A 21223-nucleotide genomic window follows, 5' to 3' on the forward strand; every position below is an offset into this window, starting at 1 on the left:
CCGCGTGCGGGTCCCGCTCGTCGGCCGCGTCCCCTCGGCGCCGTCCTCTCCTGACGCGCCGTCTCCGGTTTCCTCAGCCCCATCCCCTCCGTTCCGCTCGCAGCCCCGTTCCCGGCGCCGTGCCCCGCCCGCGGGCCGCCCCCGTGGCCGCGCTGAGCCGGGAGCGCGCGGCCCCGGGACCCCCGGGGAAGCGTTGGGGGCACGCAGCCCCACCGCGACACGCGGCTCAGTGACCCAGAGCAGGACACGCGGGAACGCTGTAGGACGTCCTTTCTTTACAAAGTGCATAAAGGATCCGCGTCCCTCGCTGCTCCCGGGCTGTGTGGCGCGGCGGCATCAGGTGGCGCGTGGCCGGCAGTTCCCTCCCATGGCAATGAAGACATCAATGGGGACGTGGGGCAGCGTCAGGCAGTGGTTCGCGGGGCAGCGCCGCAGCTGCCTGCAGGGAGAGTGGGGTGAGCATGGGGACACGGCACAGCACAGCACAACACAGCATGGTACAGCATGGTACAGCACGGCACAGCACGCGGCACCACGAGGAGCCCCAGGGACCCTCACCTTCCTGCAGTCCGTGCGGTGCCCACCCGCTCCTGCGTCTCCGAAGCTGCGGCTGCACTGCGACAGTCGCCTGCTTCAATTGGGAACCTCCGGGCCCGCGGCTCTTGCTGGGAGCTCATGTCCAGGCCCTGGATGTCTCTGAGCGGGGAGAAGCAGGCGCGAGCCAGGTGAGCCGCAGCACGGGGCCTGCTCCGCGTTCCCAGCACTGCGGTCGGCCCAGGGCTCACAGGGGCCATGTGCTGCCCTCCCGAGGTGAAGGAGCCCGGCCTGGTTGGGCTGCAGGCGCTGGAGCCGCTGAACGCGCTGAGCTCAGACACGAGGCCGCAGCAGAAGGGGAAGAGCGCGGCCTGGCACGGCGCTCATGGGCACAGCCCTGGGGTCCCCTCTCTGCAGCAGCAAAGCGTTCTCTGTCCGCCCGCTCTCAAAGCCCTTCTGCCCCGCCCCGATCCCCCCCTGGGGAAAGCGGGAGGGGAGCACACGGGGCCCCCGGCAGCCCCCCCCCCGCCGGTGTTCCCCCACCCTGCGAGCCCCCTACTCGCGGTGCTCACCGAGCGGGCGCTCAGCACGGCCCAATCCCCCCTGCCTGGCAGAGCACTCACCCACTTTGCTGCGCATCCGTCATCTGGGATTCACGCAGCATCGGCTGCATCACAATAGCAGGCCCAGGCTACAAAAGGTGCCTCAATGCCCCTTCCCACCGGGGCGAGCGGGGCCTCGTGGCACTACGCGTGCCAGCGGAGGGCACGGGGATCCCCCGGCCACTGCGATGCTGCTGTCGAGTTGCTGGGGGTAGAGCTGAGATTGAACGGCCCCGGCCTGTGAGAGGACATGGAAGAGTTTCTGCTTGCCAGCGGCTACCAGCTTGGCAAAACCATTGGGGAGGGAACTTACTCCAAAGTGAAGGAGGCCTTTTCCAATAAGCACCAGAAGAAAGTAGCAATTAAAATAATTGATAAGAGGGCAAGTCCAGAAGGTAAGAGGTGCCTCTCAGAGCCTCCAGGCTGAGGCACCACCCCTCCTTGGAGGCTTTCCATTCGTGCCAGAAAGTAAGTTTCCCAAACTTTCCCCCCCGAGAGCAGACAGGGAAGGTAGGTGCTGAGGGCACTGCAGAGCAGCCGGGGGGGCCGTGACCCAAGGGGCTTTAATCCGGCTCCCCTGGCTGCAGAGACGGCTGAAAGCGGCAGTGCCCAGATCCCCTCCAGACAAGCATCCCGTGAGGAAGCAGGCACCACGGCACGACCCTCCCTCCTCCCTCCCATCCCGTGGCTGGAGCCAGGCGAGGTGCCGGGGGTCAGTGGCTCAGAAACTGAGAGCAAATTTTCCTCTTTTCCTCTTCCTGGCAGAGTTCATTCAGAAATTCCTGCCCCGGGAGCTGCAGATCGTCAAGCGCTTGGACCACAAGAACATCATCCACGTGCACGAGGTGCTAGAGACCATGGACGGGAAGATCTACCTCGTGATGGAGCTGGCCGAGCACGGGGACATCTTCGACTACGTGGCACGTGAGGGCCCCCTGCCCGAGCACCGCGCCAGGACGCTCTTCCGCCAGCTGGTCGAGGCCATCCGCTACTGCCACGGCTGCGGGGTGGCTCACCGCGACCTCAAGTGCGAGAACGCGCTGCTGCAGGGCCACACCGTGAAGCTGACGGACTTCAGCTTCGCCAAGCAGCTCCCCGCGGGCAGCCGGGAGCTGAGCCGCACCTTCTGCGGCAGCGTGGCCTACGCGGCGCCCGAGGTGCTGCAGGGAGTGCCCCACGACAGCCGCAAGGGCGACATCTGGAGCTTGGGCATCGTCCTCTACGTGCTGCTGTGCGCCCACCTGCCCTTCGACGACACCAACATCCCACAGATGCTGTGCCAGCAGCAGAAAGGCGTCTCCCTGCCCGGGCACCTGGGGGTCTCCAGGACGTGCCAGGACCTCCTGAAAAGGCTCCTGGAACCAGACATGGTCCTGCGGCCCTCGGTGGAGCGCGTCAGCAGGCACCCCTGGCTGGCCAGCCCCTGAGGAGCGCTCGCCCTGCTCCCTCCCCGTGGCAGGGATTCCTTCTAGCATGCCAATAAATTTGGATGTCAGTGTTTCCCACGTATCCAGCCAGGTGCTGCCAGGCCTGGGGCTGGCAGAGACAAGGTCTGTTTCACACTCAGCCATTTTTACCCACCCCTGGCCTTCAGCAGCAGGGAACCGGGCAGAGCAAGCAAGATTCACCCGCGTGTCCTCATCCCCAGCCCCCAGCATCCTGCCCGAGGAGCAAACTTCCCTCGAGGTGAGGGGGAGGAAAGGGAAAAGGAATTTAAAGCAGTTGACCCTCTTGAAGCAGCTGTCCCCAGCCCACTGCAGGCAAAGGAAATGAGGACACTGGTGCTGACTGTTGAATTCCTTTAATTGCTGTTAACTGCAAGTCTGTAAAAGGTTTGGAGAAAGTCATCGTTACAAAACTACCAGCTGTTAGAATTGTTCCTGGTTTTTCACCCCAGCTAGAAAAGGCTCAGGGAGATGCGGAATAGTTCCAAACAGAGAACATTGCACAGACAACCAAGTGGTTAATTCGACTAAAGAAAAAAAAAAATAGACACAGATGAGAGCACTGCAGCCCCAGAGCTCCGGCTCCAGCCCTGACTCCCACCCTCAGACCCGAGCAAGCACAGCCCTGAGCGCCCTGCCCCAGCAGCAGCCCCACAGCAGGAACCGCCCCACTGGCATCCAGCACTTGCACACTTGCCCAGGTTTTTCTGCTACAGCCAAACGCAGCCCATGGCAGGGAGAGGCTGCGCAGGTTTTCGAGGCTCTGTGCCTGCTGGACCCCACCGCGAGCGGAGCTGCAGCTCCGGCCCTGGACCTCGTGGGCTCTGCAGCACGGACAAGCTCTCGTTAAGGGCCTCGAGTCGGTGCTGCCACCAGCCCACACGCGCAGGCGGCTGCGTTTGAATGTCCCCAGATGTGGAGGGGAGGGGGAAAAAAAAGAGCAAGAGCACCTACACTAATGCAATTCAGAAACGAGGAAACCCACAGCTCAAATGAAGCAGCCTTGGAAGGAGCAACAGAACAAAGGTAGCACGTATAACACCTCCCAAAAGGCCAAACACAGCTCTGCCCTTCAGGGTCACCTTCTACTCGTGACCTCCACTGAGGAGCATCTCGTGACATTAAGAGTGAACTGCCCTGGAAAGGGGCGGCGGGGCCGAGGGAAGCGTCGCAAGCAGTCGCAGGGGCTCAAGAGAAGGAAACCAAGTGAGCAGAGAGCGGCTCGTGACCCCGGTGGCTGGGGTGGCCAAAGGGACGGGCTGCAGCTTTGCAAAGGGCACCACTGCAGCAGGGTGCTGCTCCCAGGCTGACCCAAATCAGCGCCCACTCAGGAAGGCTCGGAGAAGAGCAAGCCAAAAGCACTCAGCTTGGAGAATTTAACTGGAAGTACACGAAACGCAGCAGAGAAAGGCAGTGCAGCTGTTCTAGCTGCAAAGGGGACAGCATCGAGCCTTGGCTCTTAGAGGAGCTGTTGCTCTTGCCGTAGGAGACAGGAGTTTCCATTAGAAGAACCTTCCAAGACAAAAAGCCAGGCAGAAGCTAGGGGTTTGGCAGGGAGTTTAGCTCCTTCCAGCACGGCCCAGCTTCGGGCCAAAGCCACAAGCCAACTGCCTTCCTTTGCAGCAACAAGTGTAGCAGCAGACGGGACCCCTGCTGCAGCACCTCCAGCCCCAGCCATTCCCCACACCGGGGGCAACCAGCCAGCAGCACAGAGCAGAGCGGGAGCAGCACCCGGGAGCCTCTGAGCTGCTGCACCACAGATCACACACACACACACACACACACACACACCCCCAACACGCAGTCCGGCAGCACTGAGCAATCCTGCCAGCTGCCCAAGTGCCCACTCACCCCTCCCAGCATTGCATCTGCCTCCACCTGACACTTTGGGGGCTGTCAGTTTTGGCCTCGCCACTCTCTCAGACCTACTGAGAAGATGAGCTCCCTGGGAGCTCAGTGTACGAGCAAATTCCCGCTTCTTCCCCCTCCTCCGGGTCCGAAGGGGTTGTTTGAGTTGCCCACAGGATTTAGCAGGAGTGAAACTCCTCCAGCCAGGAGCTGCAATCCCCAGCACAGTTACACACAAAGGAATAGCCGGTCTGTGATTTAATTCACATTCGATGGTGGAAATGAGCCTGTGATACGCTGGAAGCTGTTACTTTATTCCCAGTCTTCCCACTCTTCATCTTCCAGCTGCAAACAAGAATAACATCCCTCAATTGTTTCTGCAACCTGGCAGCCATCTGCTGAGAAATCCTTCAGCCCAGGGCACCCGAGTCAGTGCAAAGCCTGACATTGCCACCAGCTCCACATTCACACAACAGGGATGAGTTTGCCACGCTCCCCCTGGGGAACCCACACACTCCTCCCTCACCGGGCACGTCTAGAAGCCGCTCTCTGCTCCAGCTGATCCCCACGACTCCCGTGTCCCCGTGGAGCTGATGAATGCTGGCGCTCTCTGGGAGCAGAGTTCTCACCCATGTGAGTGATTGCCTCCCCCGACTCACCTCCCCAGACACTTCCACCTTCGACAGCGCCAGCTGCACCTCCTCTTCAGTCATATCCAAATCAAAGTCCTTTTCCCAGTCCTCGCTGATATCGGTGCTGGAACCTGTAACCACGAACACCACAGCTGAGCCACTGGGGCTGTACGTGCTCTCCAGGGGCCCTCCCAAAGCAGAAGCTGCTCTGCTCAGCAGACACTTTTGATTTCTTTTCCCCTCCCTCCCTTATCACAAAAGCAAAGAATCCGGGCTTGGCTTTTGATATGTTCTAGACAGCAATTCAGAAAACAATGGGCCAGGACAGAGATCTGCAGCACAGAAAATCTCTCTACAGCTGAATTAGGACTGTTAGCTTGTCTTAATGTTTTGTCAGAAGTCATCAGAAACACTGAACTGACCCCATTATCTGCATGACCAGCATTAGAGCTCCAAGCCCAAGAGCCCGCACCCAGCTTTCCATTTCAACCCTGAGCCCTTTCCTGAAAAGCTGCCACGCAGGTTTCCAGGCCTGCAGCTGGTCCACACGCACCTTTCTTGCCGTTGTTGGAGGGGGTGGACTTCCCACTGTCAGAGTTCAGCTCAAAGATCCGTAGATCTGTTGGTCCTTCCTCTTTCAGAGTCTCTGTCCTGCCTTGGGCTTTGCTCTCCACCTCTTTGGGTGCTGTAACAGCCGGTTGCTCTGAGCATGCTGCTGGCTCCTGGGCAGGTGCAGAGGGATGCCCGGCTTCGGGGGGCTTTGGCAGCGGGCTCTGCTCTTCCGAGGTGGCCTCCAGCAGCCTCTGGGAGAGGTCTCTGTCCCCAGATGGCTGCACTCCAGTCTGTAGCTGCACAGCAGGCACAGAGGCAGGGTTTGCAATCTGAGTCACAAGGGAGACGCTCTCACTGCTCTCAGAGGGGCTCCCCTCTGCTGGGGCCAGCTCAGGAGGGAGGATGGCCCAGCTTTCCTCCGAGGGTCCCTTGTGAACAGAGGGGTGGCTTCCCTCCGGGGCTGCAGGAGCAGATGCTTTCTCTGTTGCTTGCAGAAATTTCACGTTTGCACAAGGCAGGGGTGACATCCCCAAGAACTCCTCTGTAAGAAGGCAGAAGAGAAGCAAGAGATGTTTCAGCAAGTGCAGCAGCAATTGACAGTGCAGCGGTTTTGGCTAAAGCTGGGCCAGGAGCTGAATTTGTGGGAGCAAGAAGATGCCACCTTCTCTAACACAGATTGCTGACGCCTGCGCAAGGCTGCCCACAGAACCCCCTCCACCAGCTAACCCACCTTCATCCTCTTCCCAGCCTGGCTCCTCTTGGTGAATGCTCTGCTCCGCACGCTGCTTCAGAGCCTCCCTCCGGACTTCATCCTGCAGGGAACTCGACATCAGCAGTTGCTCGTGTCCTGGACCTTTCTTTCCCCAGGAACATCAGCAACACCAGAGACACAGAAGGCAGCCCAGAGCCCTGCTTTTCCAGGAAAAGAACCTTCTACCTCTTCAATCTGCCTTAGTGAGCACCCTGGCTGGAGTGCCCACACACTGGGAGAAACACCCACCTCCCAACCTACCTGCTCCAGGCGATGCACTTTATAGAAGTAGCGCTGCCAGAACTCTGAATGGGAAACGGCTGCAGGGACCTGGGAACAGCACAGGAAGGGCAAGGTCACGAGCCTTACAGGAACCACTGTAACCTGCACAAGGCACCAGCATTTCCAGGCACACAGACTTGGGAATAAGCACGAGGTTCACACCAACAGATGCTCAGACACACATCAGACAGCCACAGAGGAACTTCTGTTCCAGGCCCACGAAAAACAAGTGGGGGCAGAATACAACGCTGCCGTGCAACTGTACTCCTTTCTGCCACCAGCTCCTAAGGGCTCAGGTGGGAACCACATCCCAGGTCAGAACTTGCCTGCTACAGCACCAAGGGCCATACCATTTTAGTGTAGAGAGACCGGATGGAAGGGCTGGTTGCCAGCAGCTCTGCAATCTCCACTTTCTTCTCTTCCAGACTAAACTGGGAGAGCCAGGCTTCAAGAAGCTCAGCAGGGCCTGCGTAGGACAAGAACAGAGATAACAATCTTTGGCATAAATAGGGCACAGTTTCAGGAAGTTTCTTTGAAAAGATACTCCAGACGAGATGAGGTGAGTGAGAGTCAGGCAAGGAAAGGCAGGAGTACAAGACAGGCAGCCCTGAGATGAGCACACCTCCTTCGTGCGGCCTCAAACTTGCACAACAGGCGGGAGGGGATTCACAAGCAGCGTGCAGTCAAAGCAGAGAAAGGAAGGGAGGAAGAGCATTTTCAAGCCAAAAGCAGTCATGGCCTAGAGAGGTGCACACACTTCCACCCATTTGCCATGCACTCCCTGTTCCCAGAGGGAAAGAGCAGTGCTGCTGCTCACGGCTACTTGACAGGCACCAGTCTCAGGGGAGACTGAGAGGGAGACTCCGATCTCTGAGCCCACCTCATAGGATAGCACCAGCTGCAGAAGCTGTTTAAACCAATCCAGAAAACTCAACCTAAGCTAGTCCTCAAGGCAGCAGATAGGCCTGCTTCCTACCACAGGTGACCCTGCCTACAGGCAGCCAGCAGGCCCACTGCTGAAAGGCTCTGCAGTTTGGGGTGGCCCACAGACCCCGCACCAGGCCAGTTTTTCTCAGCAGAGCTGCCAGGGCTCCGTACCGTCAGGTTCATTGCAGTAGGTGGCTGGGTCTGACTGCAGGCTGTAGAGGCGAGCCTGGAGGAGAACACATATACGGAGAAGCCATCAGTGGAGGAGTAGCAGCAGGACAGGGGAGGACAGGCTTGGGGATCAGTACTGGGAGGAAGCTTGGAGCTGGGGCACTCACCTTTGCACTGTCATAGGGCTCTGTGGTACCTGTGGGTGTTGCCATCAACGTTATGACATCGCAGTCAATGGTCTTGTCTGGTGAGGGAGCAAATGTGTCCGAGATGACACCCAGGAAGTCAGAGATCCCCTTCCTCACTTTTTCAGTCGCACCAGAAGCTTCTGTCCTCTTGAAAAAGAATAGTGACATAGTGTAAGAAACAGCACCTGAAGCAGCTGGACCAGTCTCTTTTCTGGTCAGTCTCTTTTAAGGAAGAAGGATTTCTCTCCCTCCAAAAATGTGCTGAGATGACTTGTGGCCAGGGCTGGGCAAAGGGTGTGGTGGCAGTCACTGGCCCCGGGTGGTGGTGGGGCAGGCTGTCCTTCACAATGGGTTGCTTGGAAACAGCGCCTGGACTTTGAGGGGAAAGGCAGTCAGGCTCAAAGACCGGCACAGAAACAGCTGTGCAGAGCTGACAAGTTGTGCAAAGGTCCGATGTCACACCACAGTGACGCTGCCAGTAACATGCCTGCACAGCACACAGGTAGAAAGAAAGCACTGGTAACCTTCCCTCACTGATACCCAAAGCTTCTTCATCATTACAGTGAGAAAATCCCACTCAGCACTAGATCTGTAAGGGGAGGATTGTGTCCTGAGAGGAAGGAGGGATATGCCAGCTGCAGGTAGGTCTTATTCACCCCGTTCTGCTTTCTACAGGAGGAACCCAGCACTCTTGCTCCTATACTCACTGCCAGTTTGTCCTTGACCACGCTGGCGGTAGCAGCGATCGTGCAGGCTGTGTCATGCTGCACAACTTGAGTGAACTCAGCCAGGTCCCGCTTCATGAATTCTAAAGCTTCTGTGGACTGCAGGAAGACAAGAAGCAGACTGCCTAATCTTTTGGTCTCGATCAAAGCTATGGTTGCACTGGGAACACCTCGCACTCACAGAAATGAAACACAGGAGCCTTTACCCCAACTCGTGCAAGAGGTAAAACTGCAGTAACCAGAATAACAACGGGAAACAGCCATACACAGAACATGTCAGAGTATTTTTTAAGTTAAAAGTAGGAAAAAAAACCTGGGCGTGGAAAAGCTTGCATTGAGTCTTGTATAATTGACATAAGCAACACTGTCACGCGCAGGAAGTTACACATCAGAACGCGATGCTGCGGGCACACACCTGCCCGGCTCAGGGAGCTGCCGACCCCGGCTCCCCCCCCCCGCCCCGCGCCCGGCTCCCAGCCTGCAGCCGTTCCGCGAGGCCTCGGGGCCGCTTTACCTTCTCCTTGACGGCCTGGTAGCTCTGCTGCAGCCAGCTCCGCCACCAGCCCGCGTCCTCCCTGCCAAGGAGCACGCACATCAGCCGGGCCAACCCCCAAGCCCTGCTCCCCCCAGCCCAGCACCACCGGGGCAGTCCCGCCCGCAGCCCCTGTAGCGCAGCCCCCGCCGCCTGGGCCCGGCGCAGCCGCTGCTCGGCAGCCCCGCACTCACCCTTCCGCCATCTTGGCGGCGTGACGTCACCAATATTTACTGACCCCTCACCTCGCGAGTCCCGCCTTCCGCGGGGGGCGGAGTTCCGGGAGCGCCACTTCCTGCTTCCGGGAAGGCACGGCGGCGCGGGGAGGTGAGTGGGTGGCGGTGGTGGGGCTGGGTTAGCGCTGTGCGGGTTCGGTTCTTTCTGACGGTTCCTTTCCGCCCGCAGCACGTGGCCATGGAGATGCAGTCGTACTACACCAAGCTGCTGGGAGAGCTCAACGAGCAGCGCAAGAGGGACTTCTTCTGTGACTGCAGCATCATCGTGGAGGGGAGGATCTTCAAAGCGCACAAAAACATTCTGTTTGCCAACAGCGGCTACTTTAGGGCTTTGCTGATTCACTACATACAGGACAGCGGGCGGCACAGCACGGCCTCCCTGGACATTGTCACATCGGAGGCTTTCTCCGTCATCCTGGATTTCCTTTACTCCGGGAAGCTGGATCTCTGTGGGGAGAACGTCATCGAGGTCATGTCTGCGGCTAGCTACTTGCAAATGACAGACGTGGTCAACTTCTGCAAAACCTACATAAGGTCCTCGCTAGATATTTGCAGGAAAATAGAGAGGGAAGCCGCTTTCTACCAGGCTGACAGCGGGAGCGGAGGCTCCGCAAGAGAGGGCCCCTCGCACGGCGCCAAGGGCCAGGGCTCCGCCTCAGCCCTGCGGGAGAAGGAGAGGATCGCGGAGTGCCAGGGCGACCCTCCCTGCGGCGAGTGCGCCAGCTGCCATCCCCTGGAGCTGGTGGTGAGGGACCCCGGGGGCGGCGACTCCCCAGATGATGCCAACTCTTCCCTGCCCAAGGGGGTGGAACCCAAGGTGGAGTTTGATGCAGATGAGGTAGAGGTGGAGGTGGGTGGGCGGCTGCAGCAGTTCCCAACGCCGTTGTCTCTGGAGCAGATGGAAGAGGGGCTGCACGGAGGGCAGGCGATGGACCTGGCTTGCAATAACTATCACATGAAACAGTTCCTAGAGGCCTTGTTGCGCAACAGCTCGGCTCAGAGGAAGGATGACGTAGTTCATCACTTTGTTCGGGGCTTTGAGGGTAGGCCGGAGGATGCGGGGGTAGCCATGAGCTCCATGATGGACATTCACAGCGACTGGTACGGTGAGGACACAGGTGAGAGGACTCGAGGGTCGGTGTGATTGGTGAGGAATCACACAGTCGGTGTGACTGGTGAGGAAACCGCTTTGTCGTGTGACCTCTGTTACTCTTTCTCGTTCAGGAATACGTTGCTGAATGTTATGCCATAGTGAAATAAACTGTTGTTCTGGACTTCAAATGAAAGCTGCACTCATTTGTTCAGTGCAGCATTTGGAAGGTAAGTATTTGTAATAGGTTCCACAGTCTCTTTGAAACAGGTTCTGGAGCTCGGTGTTGGTGACCCTCTAAACAGTCTCATCTGGGACCTTGTTGAATGGCAGGCAAATTTAAAACACCGGAATTGTGAGAAGATAATTCTTTTTTAAAAGCACAAGCGGGAAGATAAGTTGGGCTGCTCCAGGAGGGGTGTTCTGGATAAGCTGATACACCAGAATTAGCTTCTTCCCCTGGAGCTCCTTCCCGTTAATCGGTTGCAGGCCAGCAGTCTGTTTGCTGTTACTTCCTTTGACCTTCAAAAAGACAGAAATCGATGTTGTTCAGTGATGTTACCTAGAATGTCTATTGAGAACATGGAAAGCTTTAACCCGTGGTGTTGCATAAAGACTTAACTTTCACTTCCAGAGGCAGACTCGTTTTTCATCTGCTGGTCACCTGAGGTCCTGCTGCTTTCCCAAGCCCGGTGCCCGTTGGGATGTCCCGCGCTGGCAGGAATGCCTCCTAGCAGCAATGTCAGGGACCTGGAGAAGAAGGTGGTCGTGTCCTTGAGCGTTTCTCCTGAAATGGACTCAAAGGATTTGGGTGTTTTATCTGCTTACAGTAATGTTGGCAAACAGCTTACCCCGTCCAAACTGTCTTACGAAGAAGGGAGGCAACTGGCACACACTGCGCGTGACAAAACTGCTGAGGATGTGGCAAACGGAACATTGGTGCAGGCAGCAGAAAGGAATTCGTTCATGGAATGTTCTGTTCTAGATAGCAAGCTCTCTCCAGCTCAAGTATGCAACTGTGATCTTAAAACCAATAAAACCAGTATATTCCCCCAGTGCTTTTAGGTAATAACTCCTGGTACAGTCACTAATCCAGTCTTAGGGTCAACAAAAGACTGGTGTTACAGAACAGCGTGCAGTCATGAGATCACGTCTGCGGTTTGTGAGTAGCGAGGTGAGAGCATCTAACACAGTTTGCTTACTTCCCCTCCTTAAATCTTTGGATCGTTGATATTTCATTAAAAAGGAAACATTCTAAAATTTGGTAGAGAACATCAGGTATTTATTAGAAATTTTAATCCTAGATGTGCTTTAAATAGGAGTACCAAAAAAAAAATGAACATCATAAGCAGGTGGTAGGAGGGAAATAGTTCTCAGCCCTTAGTGCTCCTGCTGTCTTCAGCATTCTCCAGGACACCGGCAATGACAAATGTGTAGTCCTGATAAAAGAACGGTGTGCTCGTGCATTCAAGCTGCCAAATGAGAGAGTGCCACTTGCTTTCAAGTGTCTGTATCTGTTCCAGTCACCCTGACCCTTTCACAGCTGGTGGAGGGCAGACAGCCACCTCTAGAGTTTGGGAGCAGGGCAAATCCGCAGCCTGCTGTTGGTTTTGTACATGGAGCTCTGAGTGCCCGGGAGGGAGGTCCAGAAGGGTGGGATCAATTTCACTTGATGGTGACCTGCTGTTACCAGACACTTTTTTCTTTTTTGAGGCTGAGTTTGGCAAAACCCAGTAAGAGCAATGTTCTGCAGTTCTGCTAATAGTGTGTAGCTACTAAAGAGCTGAATATGCCAATACTTCTTTGAAGCTGAAATGTTGGAGAAAACTAATCTTTCAGTGTAACATCTAAACCTTTATGCTGGAATGATAGCTCATATCTAGGCTGATGCTGAAAAAAATTGGGAATACTCATGGATATGTAAAAGGAGATCTTCAAATTTAATTCTCTGTTTTTGCATGGAGAGAGAGACTTTATGGCAGTGACCACAGTGCACTAAAAGCAACTTCTGAGCACCAAACTTCTTAAAAATAAAGTGAACTTGTTGATGTGAGCCAACCCGCTCAGACCCGTAGCAAACTGATTGTCGAGGGGCTCGACCATCGTCAAAGGTTTTTGCAATTGCACAACACAGAAATTCCAGGTAAGCCAAATACAAAGAGAGTGGGAAATGCCATTATCCTGACTCAGATTTACAGTGAGGACAAGGAGCCAACGTGGCTAACATTGCTGAGCTGCCTACCCTAATGCGCTGTTTTCTTTTCCAAAAGGTGATGTGTTAGTTGTGCCAATCAAGCTTCACAAATGTCCGTTCTGCCCCTACACGGCAAAGCAGAAGGGAATACTGAAACGGCACATCCGCTCTCACACCGGGGAGAGACCCTACCCCTGTGAGACGTGTGGGAAACGTTTCACTCGGCAGGAGCACCTCCGGAGTCACGCTTTAAGTGTAAGTGTGGAGGATTATTGGAAACTTCTTAAAGCAGACTGGTTTTGTTGTTTCCCGATCACGTTTCCCAAAACATCTCGGACAAAGATTGTTGCCATTGCGAGGTAAGCTTTGTTAATGATAAGTTTGAGCAACTAATGTTTGATTTGTTAGTACTTACATAGCCCCACATTTCTGTTGCTGGAAGCATGGTAGAGTTGCTGCCCCGTAGCTTAACTGTACATGTTTGTTTTAGGAATATGTGCAAGCCAGCATCCTAGAAACAGCCAAAGCTATGAATTGCCTTTTTTACCATAACATTTTCTTCTTAACTTCAGGTGCATCGATCAAATAAGCCGATTATCTGTAAAGGTTGCAGGAGAACATTCACGAGCAGCCTGTCTCAAGGATTACGACGCTTTGGCTTGTGTGACAGCTGCACTTGTGTGACCACCACGCATGAGGACTCGATGCCCATTAACCTCAGCCTGATGGAACCATCATCAGAGGGCCAGGAGAAGGGCGATACGGATAATGACTGGCCCATATACGTGGAGTCTGGGGAGGAGAACGATCCCGCTGATGATGATGATGCTGAGGACAAGCAGGAAATCCCCAGGAGCTTATCAGACCGAGAAACGCTCACGTAGCAGTGGGAGGAGGTGGGGAGGATTGAAAGTCTCTCTCTGACAGTGGTTGGTCTGCAACAGAAAACTTTGTGTTTATCCAGTTAGTGAGACTGAGCTGTTTTTTTTAAATTATTATTCAATTTTTTAATAGAAGAATGGGAAGAATTAGAGTTCTTAATACTTCTAAGTTTTCAGTGCTGTGCACCAGAATTCTGTGAAGAATCTTCTGCCTGGGGTTCGCAGAGGTTTTATCTGAGCAATCTCCAGCTGTGTCTCTGCCTCCTGGTTTCGAGGGAGAGGCAGCGTTTTGTAGGCAGGACACCTGTTGTTTTCATAGCAGGTTTCTTCAAATAATGTCATGTTCCTAATCCCTGGTCTGAAAGGGACACCACCGTCTCCCTGAAGATTAGATTAGAAGAAATGTGGTTTTCGTCCTTACCTTGGACTTTTCTAAACTAAGTTGTGATCTTTCTGTATTAGGACAGTATTATCTGAACTGTAAACCTTGCGTCTTTTCATAGACTTACTGTGACCTGGAAACCAGGGCAGACACGCCAGGATAACAAAAATATGCTGCTACTGAAAGCATAGAAAGTAAGAATAAATACATTTCACATATCCTTAACTACAAGTGTTTAGAGAACAAGTTTCTCTTTCCGAATTGCTTTTACTGCATCTTCGTCTTTCAAGAGCTCAGACTGCAGCTCTTCAGGTGTGTCCTTGATGTCACTTAGACACCAGCAGTTTTGGCTCAAGAAGTACTAAGCACAGGTAGTGGTGTCTGTTGTCTTGGTCTCTCAGCTTAGACTAAGTGAACTGCCCAGTTCTCTTCAGCTGTTCACAGCAGAAGTTAAGAGCTATCCATCAGGTTACTGGGGAATTCCAATTCCAGCACAGTAACTCATCGGATTCACAGCTGATGTGGCTGAGGAATGGTTAAATGAAGGTCAGTGAGCTCTGCATGTGAAACAGCACAGTGTACCTTTATAGAAGCAATTGGCTGGGAAATGTCAAGAATTCATTGCTAATCTCTTGTATGCAAATCTTTTCCTCTGCTTTCTTTCAGTCTTTAGCAATCTTTTTCACAGTCTGTATTGCTGTATAAATTCATACCACTATTGGGGTTTTTAAACTCCATTGTTTCATTGCTGGCAGAGATAAAGGTTGGCTTTCAGATGAGGTGAGATTTTTACCTTTCCAGGTAAAACTGAGTTAACATAAGTTATGAAAAATCAGCCTGGGAAGCTTTAGAAGAAAACACCAACAGAAATTCTGTTTGCACGGTGACCTACTGTTCCCTAAAGAAGAGACAGAACTGAAAGATACTCTTAAGCAGCTTTGCTGTTTTGTTCATAGGTGTTTAAGGAAAAGGCAAATTGTGCATGAGTCTTTCTAGCTGAAATGCTAGATCAGAAGACTAACTAGGCAAGGCTGATGAAGAACGAGCAGTTCCTCCCACCTTTACATGAAGATACTGGCATCACTTGCTGCGTTTATTTTCTGTAACTTAAGCTGAATAAGTTTTCAGTAGTTCCAGATCATCTGTAACTTTTAGTTTGTAATAGTGAACAGTGTCATAGTGGCACCTTGAAAAATCTCACTGGGACAAGACAAAAAGAATCCAGGTCTCTAGTCCCCTTTATTACTCATCCAACTTAAGACTGTATTGTGCAGATGCCAGATTTGGAGCTGAGCTCCTCTGACAATTCCGTTGTCATTTTGGGTCCGAAGCACTTTTGGAAACGGGAACAAAGCGTTGCCTTTAAGTGGTGCCAGCATGCACGGAAATGCCACCTGCAGCCTACGAGTACCAACCTGTTGAATTGCTGTTCTATTTTTGTTGAAAACATGCAACTTCAGAGGGTGTTTTTCTGGTATCTGATTATCTGGTATTGGAAGGACTTCTGTGAGTAAGAACACCTGAAAAAGTCACATTGTCTGTGTTTGTTAGGAGACTAGCTCACTAATGAAAGTGAGATAAGAATGTAAATAGGGATCCACAATGATATTTAGTGACCGGGCATCCCAAGGCAGCAGGACTGGTCATTCTAGCATGAAGATGCCAAGTCATTGTAAATATTGGTAGAGGCAACTAGACATGGAATCTCAGCTGAGCACGGTTCTGGCTGGTGCGCTGCGATGGAACTCAGAAGGTTCTCGTACCACGTGGCTGAGCTGTGCTGAGAAGCAGGGCAGCTAACTCTGAAACTGAAAGGCGTTCAGAGAAGGGAAAGTGAAGCTCTTGTGAAAGTCTGTAAGAAAAGCTGCAGGAATGACTGCAGAGACCTTCAGCAATTTTACTTCAATCCGCTTTCTTTGGTCTTAGAGGTTGTTCTTGTGTGTCTTGTGCATAGAGAATGGAGCTGTGTTATGGTTTGTGTGGCTCTGAGTAGGGGTGGGGGTGGGTGCTGCTCGCATTCCAGATTGAAAGTGACCACCAAAATCGATGTTTCCTGTTGATCTGTCATATTGTGCTACTTCGTTTTCAATTGAGTCCTTCAGCTTTTGTATTTAGTAGAAGAGGATGGAGTTTATCCACATTCTTGTGACCAAATGTTCATGTCAGTGTTTGCTGTGCTTTCCACCTGTTTTTTTGGTGTTTTCCTGAAATCTTCCACTGTAATTCCAGCCTGCACAAGCTTTGAGAAAATGATGTGCTATAAAACATTCATATGGTGCTTAATGAAAAAAATCAAAAATGTTTTACAGAACTCATTTCTAATATAATCTCTTTCTCCAAGTTTTTAAAGGTCACACAGAATACATATTTAAAAGTCTTAGCTCCATGTAACTGAGTTTGTTTAGGAGCATATGTTTAGCATACCTTGCACACAATTGCACTGTGTTTCATGGAGGAATAGATGCTGCACTGCTATTCACAGTGCATTTAACCTATTGGTGCAGGACCTTGTAAATCTTCCAGATGTGGTAATTTAATTTACTGATGTTTTGTAAGGCAGTTTCATAACTGGAGTCCTTTCATCTAGTCTAAGTGATGATTCTCATAAATCTAACTTTGTAGAAGTGACTTTATATTTGTGGATCTTGGAGCATTCTTGAGCTTTCTGATTGTCTAGAAAATAAAGCTCTGACAGGGTTGCTTTGGGGTTTTTATTTTTTTTTTTTAACCATGGAAAAGTTAACTTAGTGAATCGGAGCATGTCTACATTGAGATTCACATTTCAGTTTCTAGGTGTTAAAATTGAATGCATCCACTTCTGCTGACACACACCACGCGAGGAAAAGTCAGATTCTTGGTAGGGAAGAACTAAAAGGATGCTGTCAGCTTAAGCCGTAGCCACCTGGGATATTTTAGAAGATCTTTTCTATTACTAATACTAACTTTGTTTTCTTACAAGCTGATGTGGTTTCATAACCATCTTGAATTTTTAAAATCTTTTTCAATGCTTTTCTTTTTTCGTGCTGGTCAAGAAAACTCCAACAGGAAAGCAGTCACTGATGCTAGCTAGAGAACATCTCGGCAAATATCGTTAGTAAGATGCATAATGGGGAAAAAAAAACTAGATTTGTTTTTTTTTTTTTTCAATGGCATTGGATATTTCACATACAGACTTTTAAAAATCCTGCTTTTAAAGTCTATTTAAAATCTGTATTTATCTGTTGGTTTAGAATATTGTGAGTTGTTGGAAAAATGTAATAACCCTTGCTTTCCCCCACTTTTTTACAGTGAAATACAATCACTTTTATTTCATTGGGTTCCTTATTTTTATACGTTTTTCTTTCAGATAAGCCTGGAAATTATTCTCATTTCCAAACCCACTGGAATGCCATTTATTATTTTTTTAATCATTAAAACTTTTGATTAGTATTAAAGATATTTTGGTCCAACTTAACAGCACCCTCTAATGTGCACCTAAAACCTCAGTTCCCATTAACGCCCGTCATTAGCGTGTCAACGGAGTAATTGAGGACGGTCTGTTTCTTACCTCTTGGGTTGTTTGACACTCTAGTTTTCTACATGTCTGGAAATACCCCTAGCATGTATGAGAATCAAAGGGAGACCAGCTCGCAAAAGCCTTGCCAGTGGCTCCAGTTAGCTGTGCTCACACAGAGCTGCTGTTGGGTTTGCAGCTGGAGCTGTGATGTCTCACTTCTGCCATGCGGGTCCATGGAGTGCTCTTTGTAAAACAGAATTAATGTACAAACCCACCACCCAGGAAATTTACCCTTTTTAAGGGGTGGGGATAAAATACATTTAAGTGCTTTCTCTAACTTTCTACAGTGGTGGATGACTGAGTTTTCTTTGTGGTACGTTAAATATATGCACTATGTATGTTGTTGTATGTAGTCTAGTTCTTTTATGGTTAAAGAACATAAAGTGTTAAATATTAATCTCACTGTAAGTGTAATTTTTTTTAAAATTTTTTTCAACTTTCCATTGAAAGGGAGGACTGTAGTTAATTAGAAGACCTGGTAGTAAGCCTGTGAGAATTTTTTAAAACTGGAAATGTAATTTAGAGTAGATTAGGCTGGGTTACTTTAGAGAAGAGCAGAGAAGAGCTGGATTCAGAAGGAACATGCAGATAATAATTGAAATCCTGTGAACATAGAAATGATTTGTAATTAATAAGTGGTGAGGTATAGCGAAAGGTAATATGTACGCACAGTGTCCTAACTGATGGATTTCAAATACTACTTAGAGCAGCTCTGTCAGCTTGTCTCCCCAGTGGGCCACCACAGGCTTTGGTGGCCAGAGTTGGCAATGGCCAGAGCTGTGCAGGAGCCATCCCCTCGCTCAGCACCAACGTGTGGTAGCAGTAAGCAATCCGAGCAGCATGGGAGAGGGAGGACACCAGAGCACCCGTCCCTGCTCCTGTCCACCTGGCTCAAAAGGTGAAAAGGAGCGTTCCACTCCTTCACAATGTCGCTTGTGAATGGTTCTTTTCTGGGGGAGGGCAGGAGAGGGAGAAGGCAAACAGCCTCGAGCGGGGCCAGCGAGCAGATGAGGGGCTGTCAGCAAGCCTGCCCATAGTGTGGGGACAATGAAGTATTCAGAGCGAGGTCTAAGTCATCAGCGCAGATGAGCTGCACAGGAATTTACTCACAATTCTAGATATGATGGGAAGCTGGGTTGGGTGTGAAAAATCCACCAAACCAGTTTTCCATTGTTGGTACAGGATTAGGAATTTAAGTTTCCAGGAAAACTTAAACCTCTTAACTGGTGCTACTATTGATTGCACCTTTATACTTGGATACCAAAACCTGATTAAAACAGTGCAAAATTTGTTAATAACATTTGTATCAATGCTAACAACGACTTTTTAAAGTCATTCTTATGTAATTCCCTAAAAAGCAGACTCAGTCTTGCATCTGAAACGCTCCTCCTCCTGCTGCTGAGAGAAGAACCTCCTCCACACAGTTGCTAAGTGTACTTCCATTGGATAAACTCTCCAAGCAATATCTCAACTTCAAGTGGAACTTTCTTGGCTAGAAACAGTAACTCTGAAATGCAGAAATGCAGAGTGCTGGATCGAACAACTAACTGCAATGTTATCAGAACAGTGCAATGTTTGTGATGTGCTATTGTGCAAAACAGGATGAAACGAGTCCTGATGCATGAGAAAACCAAAGGTCTGTTCCGTGGCTGTTCATAGCTGCAGCGGGCAGACTTCTGGGCAAGTTTCCTGAAGTATTCTGAGCATTCTAGACACTTGCAACGCCTTTAAGAATTCTGATTAATCTACTCTAGATATCACTGCATTTTTTTTCTCCTTTTAAAATTCTATTACCTCTTTCTAGCGGATGGAGAACACTTAAGCTCCCGGTAGTACTGATACAAACTGCCAAGCTCAGTGCCCTCTGGTGCACTAGTGAAAGTACCCAGTTCATGCAAAATCTGCTAGGTCAAGCGGAACAAATACCCACAAACCGTTCTTTTCAGAAAGAATCTTTCAGCACAGGAACTCTTTGGGATATGGAAGTGGAAAAAAAAAATATGTAAGATGTTATATGCAAAAGTGGTGCTACGTAGTTGAACTGACAGGCATATAGATTACTGGTAGCTACTTTCCAGTGGCTTTGTGAACTCAGGGATCATGGTCTGAGATGGAACACAAGGACAGCCACACGAGCTCATCTGCCCCCTTGTCCTGTTCACAACAGCATCAAAAGTGCTTGCTCTGTGGAAGAATATGAGAAGCATTTAGCAGTCCTTGTACCGGAATTCTCCCCTTACAGACCTGGGGGCTTCCAAAGGTGCAGAGCATGTAGCTCTCGAGTTTCTCTCTGACCTTGCCTAGCATACCCCTGTAACACTCACATTTTGCTTCCACAACAGCCTGTGACAAGGAATTCCAGCACCTAACTAGGTGAGGTGAGTAACCACATCTGCTTGCTCTGACGCTGCCGCCTGCTATCGCTTCATTTGCTGTCACCTTCCTCTTACCCCAGAATCAGCAGCTAACAATCAGCTCCTACCGATCCTGTTGTGATTTTATAGATTTCCATGTATCTCACCTGCTTCATTTTTTTTCCAGTTTGGCTATCTCACGCTCCATAGGCATTTGTACAATGCTGTGCTGGACTTTTATAATTTCTCTTTTCCCCCTCTGAATGATGACACATTCCTGCATACACTCCGTGAGGTGAGTGATGTAAGGGTTGCATAAAGGATTCATCATGGTAAGAGCTCAGAAGCTGGATACTAGTATTGTGCTGGGTTACCATGAATGGGGAGCAGTGAGGACAGGGAGGGCTGCTAAGTCTGCTGGGAGTCGGTTCGGACAGCACACGGCTCTGACTTCGATGCAAGAGCAACAGAAACTGTGTGACACCTGCAGCTGATCGGAGGAAAGCTCTGAGCCAGCAGTGTTCGATGGCTGGAAGGAGCTGGTCAGTCGTAGATGCATCAGATTCAAACATTTCTGGTTGATGATTAACGCCATTGTCCTGAATGGTGAAGAAATTCGTGTAAAATGCTGAATAAACTTCAGTGTTCAAGAATGATTAATTTAAGCTGGTCAGGCACAGAAAGGAGAATTACACAATAGGTGTCATAAAAAATTTTAAGTGTGGCATGCACAACAAAATTTGAAAGGAGATGGAATTTAGAAAACTACAGAAGTTCATTAAAAAGGGGAATTAAAGTGGTGAAAAATTCTGTTACAATGTAAATAGATGTAAATTGAATATGAAGACAGAATAGAGCAGGAGAATGTTTCTAACTATCAGAGAATAAGTCTTTAGATATCTTCCTGCTTTTGCTACGGTGGGGAAAGGAACGTAAATTGATTCAAGATGGAACGTCTTAAGTTTATGCAAGGGAAGGGTAAAAGGACAAAGGATACAGCTAAGGCAGAACAGCTCCCACGGGAAAACAAATGTTTTTAACATATAACTGGGGTGTCAAGAAAAAGACCCTGGTGGTAAGAAGAGGATGGTGAAAGATATCAAACTTCAAGTGAGAGAAGTTAAGAGGTTGAGGTAGCAGGATTTTAGACATTATGCTTTTTTCCAAAGACAACTGAGATGTGAAAAAAAAGATATTTCATCTCCTCTTGGGGAAGCTGCAGACACGTTAAGAAAGGATTTGGGTCATCGAGACCCGCGTTATACATTAAAGGTGTGAGAAGGAAGCATCTGGGGCATCACATCCCCTCCCGGACGGCATGTGGGTGTGAGAGAGGGAGGC

At 50.6% G+C, this 21223-nt stretch overlaps 4 protein-coding genes across 7 annotated transcripts; 2 read left to right on the forward strand and 2 right to left on the reverse strand.

Annotated features, from left to right (window-relative positions):
• FAM229A (family with sequence similarity 229 member A) lies at positions 318-1207 on the reverse strand. Of its 2 annotated transcripts, none has more exons than XR_002432477.1 (3): positions 1107-1185; positions 559-696; positions 318-439 (listed from the first exon to the last, which is right to left on the reverse strand). XR_002432477.1 is itself a non-coding variant. In XM_021375454.1 (3 exons), the coding sequence occupies exons 1-3, from the start codon at positions 1205-1207 to the stop codon at positions 337-339; spliced, it is 291 nt and encodes a 96-aa protein (XP_021231129.1). In that variant the 3' UTR covers positions 318-336. The 2 variants fall into 2 exon arrangements, 1 of the variants encoding a protein (XP_021231129.1); XM_021375454.1 differs by having other exon boundaries at positions 1158-1207.
• TSSK3 (testis specific serine kinase 3) lies at positions 1368-2636 on the forward strand. Its single transcript, XM_021375452.1, has 2 exons — positions 1368-1531; positions 1902-2636. Exons 1-2 carry the CDS (start codon positions 1387-1389, stop codon positions 2561-2563), a joined length of 807 nt encoding a protein of 268 aa, XP_021231127.1. The 5' UTR covers positions 1368-1386; the 3' UTR covers positions 2564-2636.
• BSDC1 (BSD domain containing 1) lies at positions 4673-9471 on the reverse strand. Its single transcript, XM_021375445.1, has 11 exons — positions 9384-9471; positions 9172-9232; positions 8640-8756; positions 7912-8079; positions 7745-7799; positions 6997-7112; positions 6626-6694; positions 6344-6425; positions 5615-6154; positions 5089-5192; positions 4673-4774 (listed from the first exon to the last, which is right to left on the reverse strand). The coding sequence occupies exons 1-11, from the start codon at positions 9392-9394 to the stop codon at positions 4742-4744; spliced, it is 1356 nt and encodes a 451-aa protein (XP_021231120.1). The 5' UTR covers positions 9395-9471; the 3' UTR covers positions 4673-4741.
• ZBTB8B (zinc finger and BTB domain containing 8B) lies at positions 9451-17925 on the forward strand. Of its 3 annotated transcripts, none has more exons than XM_021375442.1 (4): positions 9451-9516; positions 9595-10543; positions 12786-12964; positions 13282-17925. In XM_021375442.1, the coding sequence occupies exons 2-4, from the start codon at positions 9604-9606 to the stop codon at positions 13591-13593; spliced, it is 1431 nt and encodes a 476-aa protein (XP_021231117.1). In that variant the 5' UTR covers positions 9451-9516; positions 9595-9603; the 3' UTR covers positions 13594-17925. The 3 variants fall into 3 exon arrangements, with proteins under 3 accessions (XP_021231117.1, XP_021231119.1, XP_021231118.1); XM_021375444.1 differs by having other exon boundaries at positions 12786-13068; positions 13282-13536; XM_021375443.1 differs by lacking the exons at positions 12786-12964; positions 13282-17925 and adding an exon at positions 11150-11851.

This window comes from Numida meleagris, chromosome 22, assembly GCF_002078875.1.
Source record: "Numida meleagris isolate 19003 breed g44 Domestic line chromosome 22, NumMel1.0, whole genome shotgun sequence".
Taxonomy (NCBI): Eukaryota; Metazoa; Chordata; class Aves; order Galliformes; family Numididae; genus Numida; species Numida meleagris.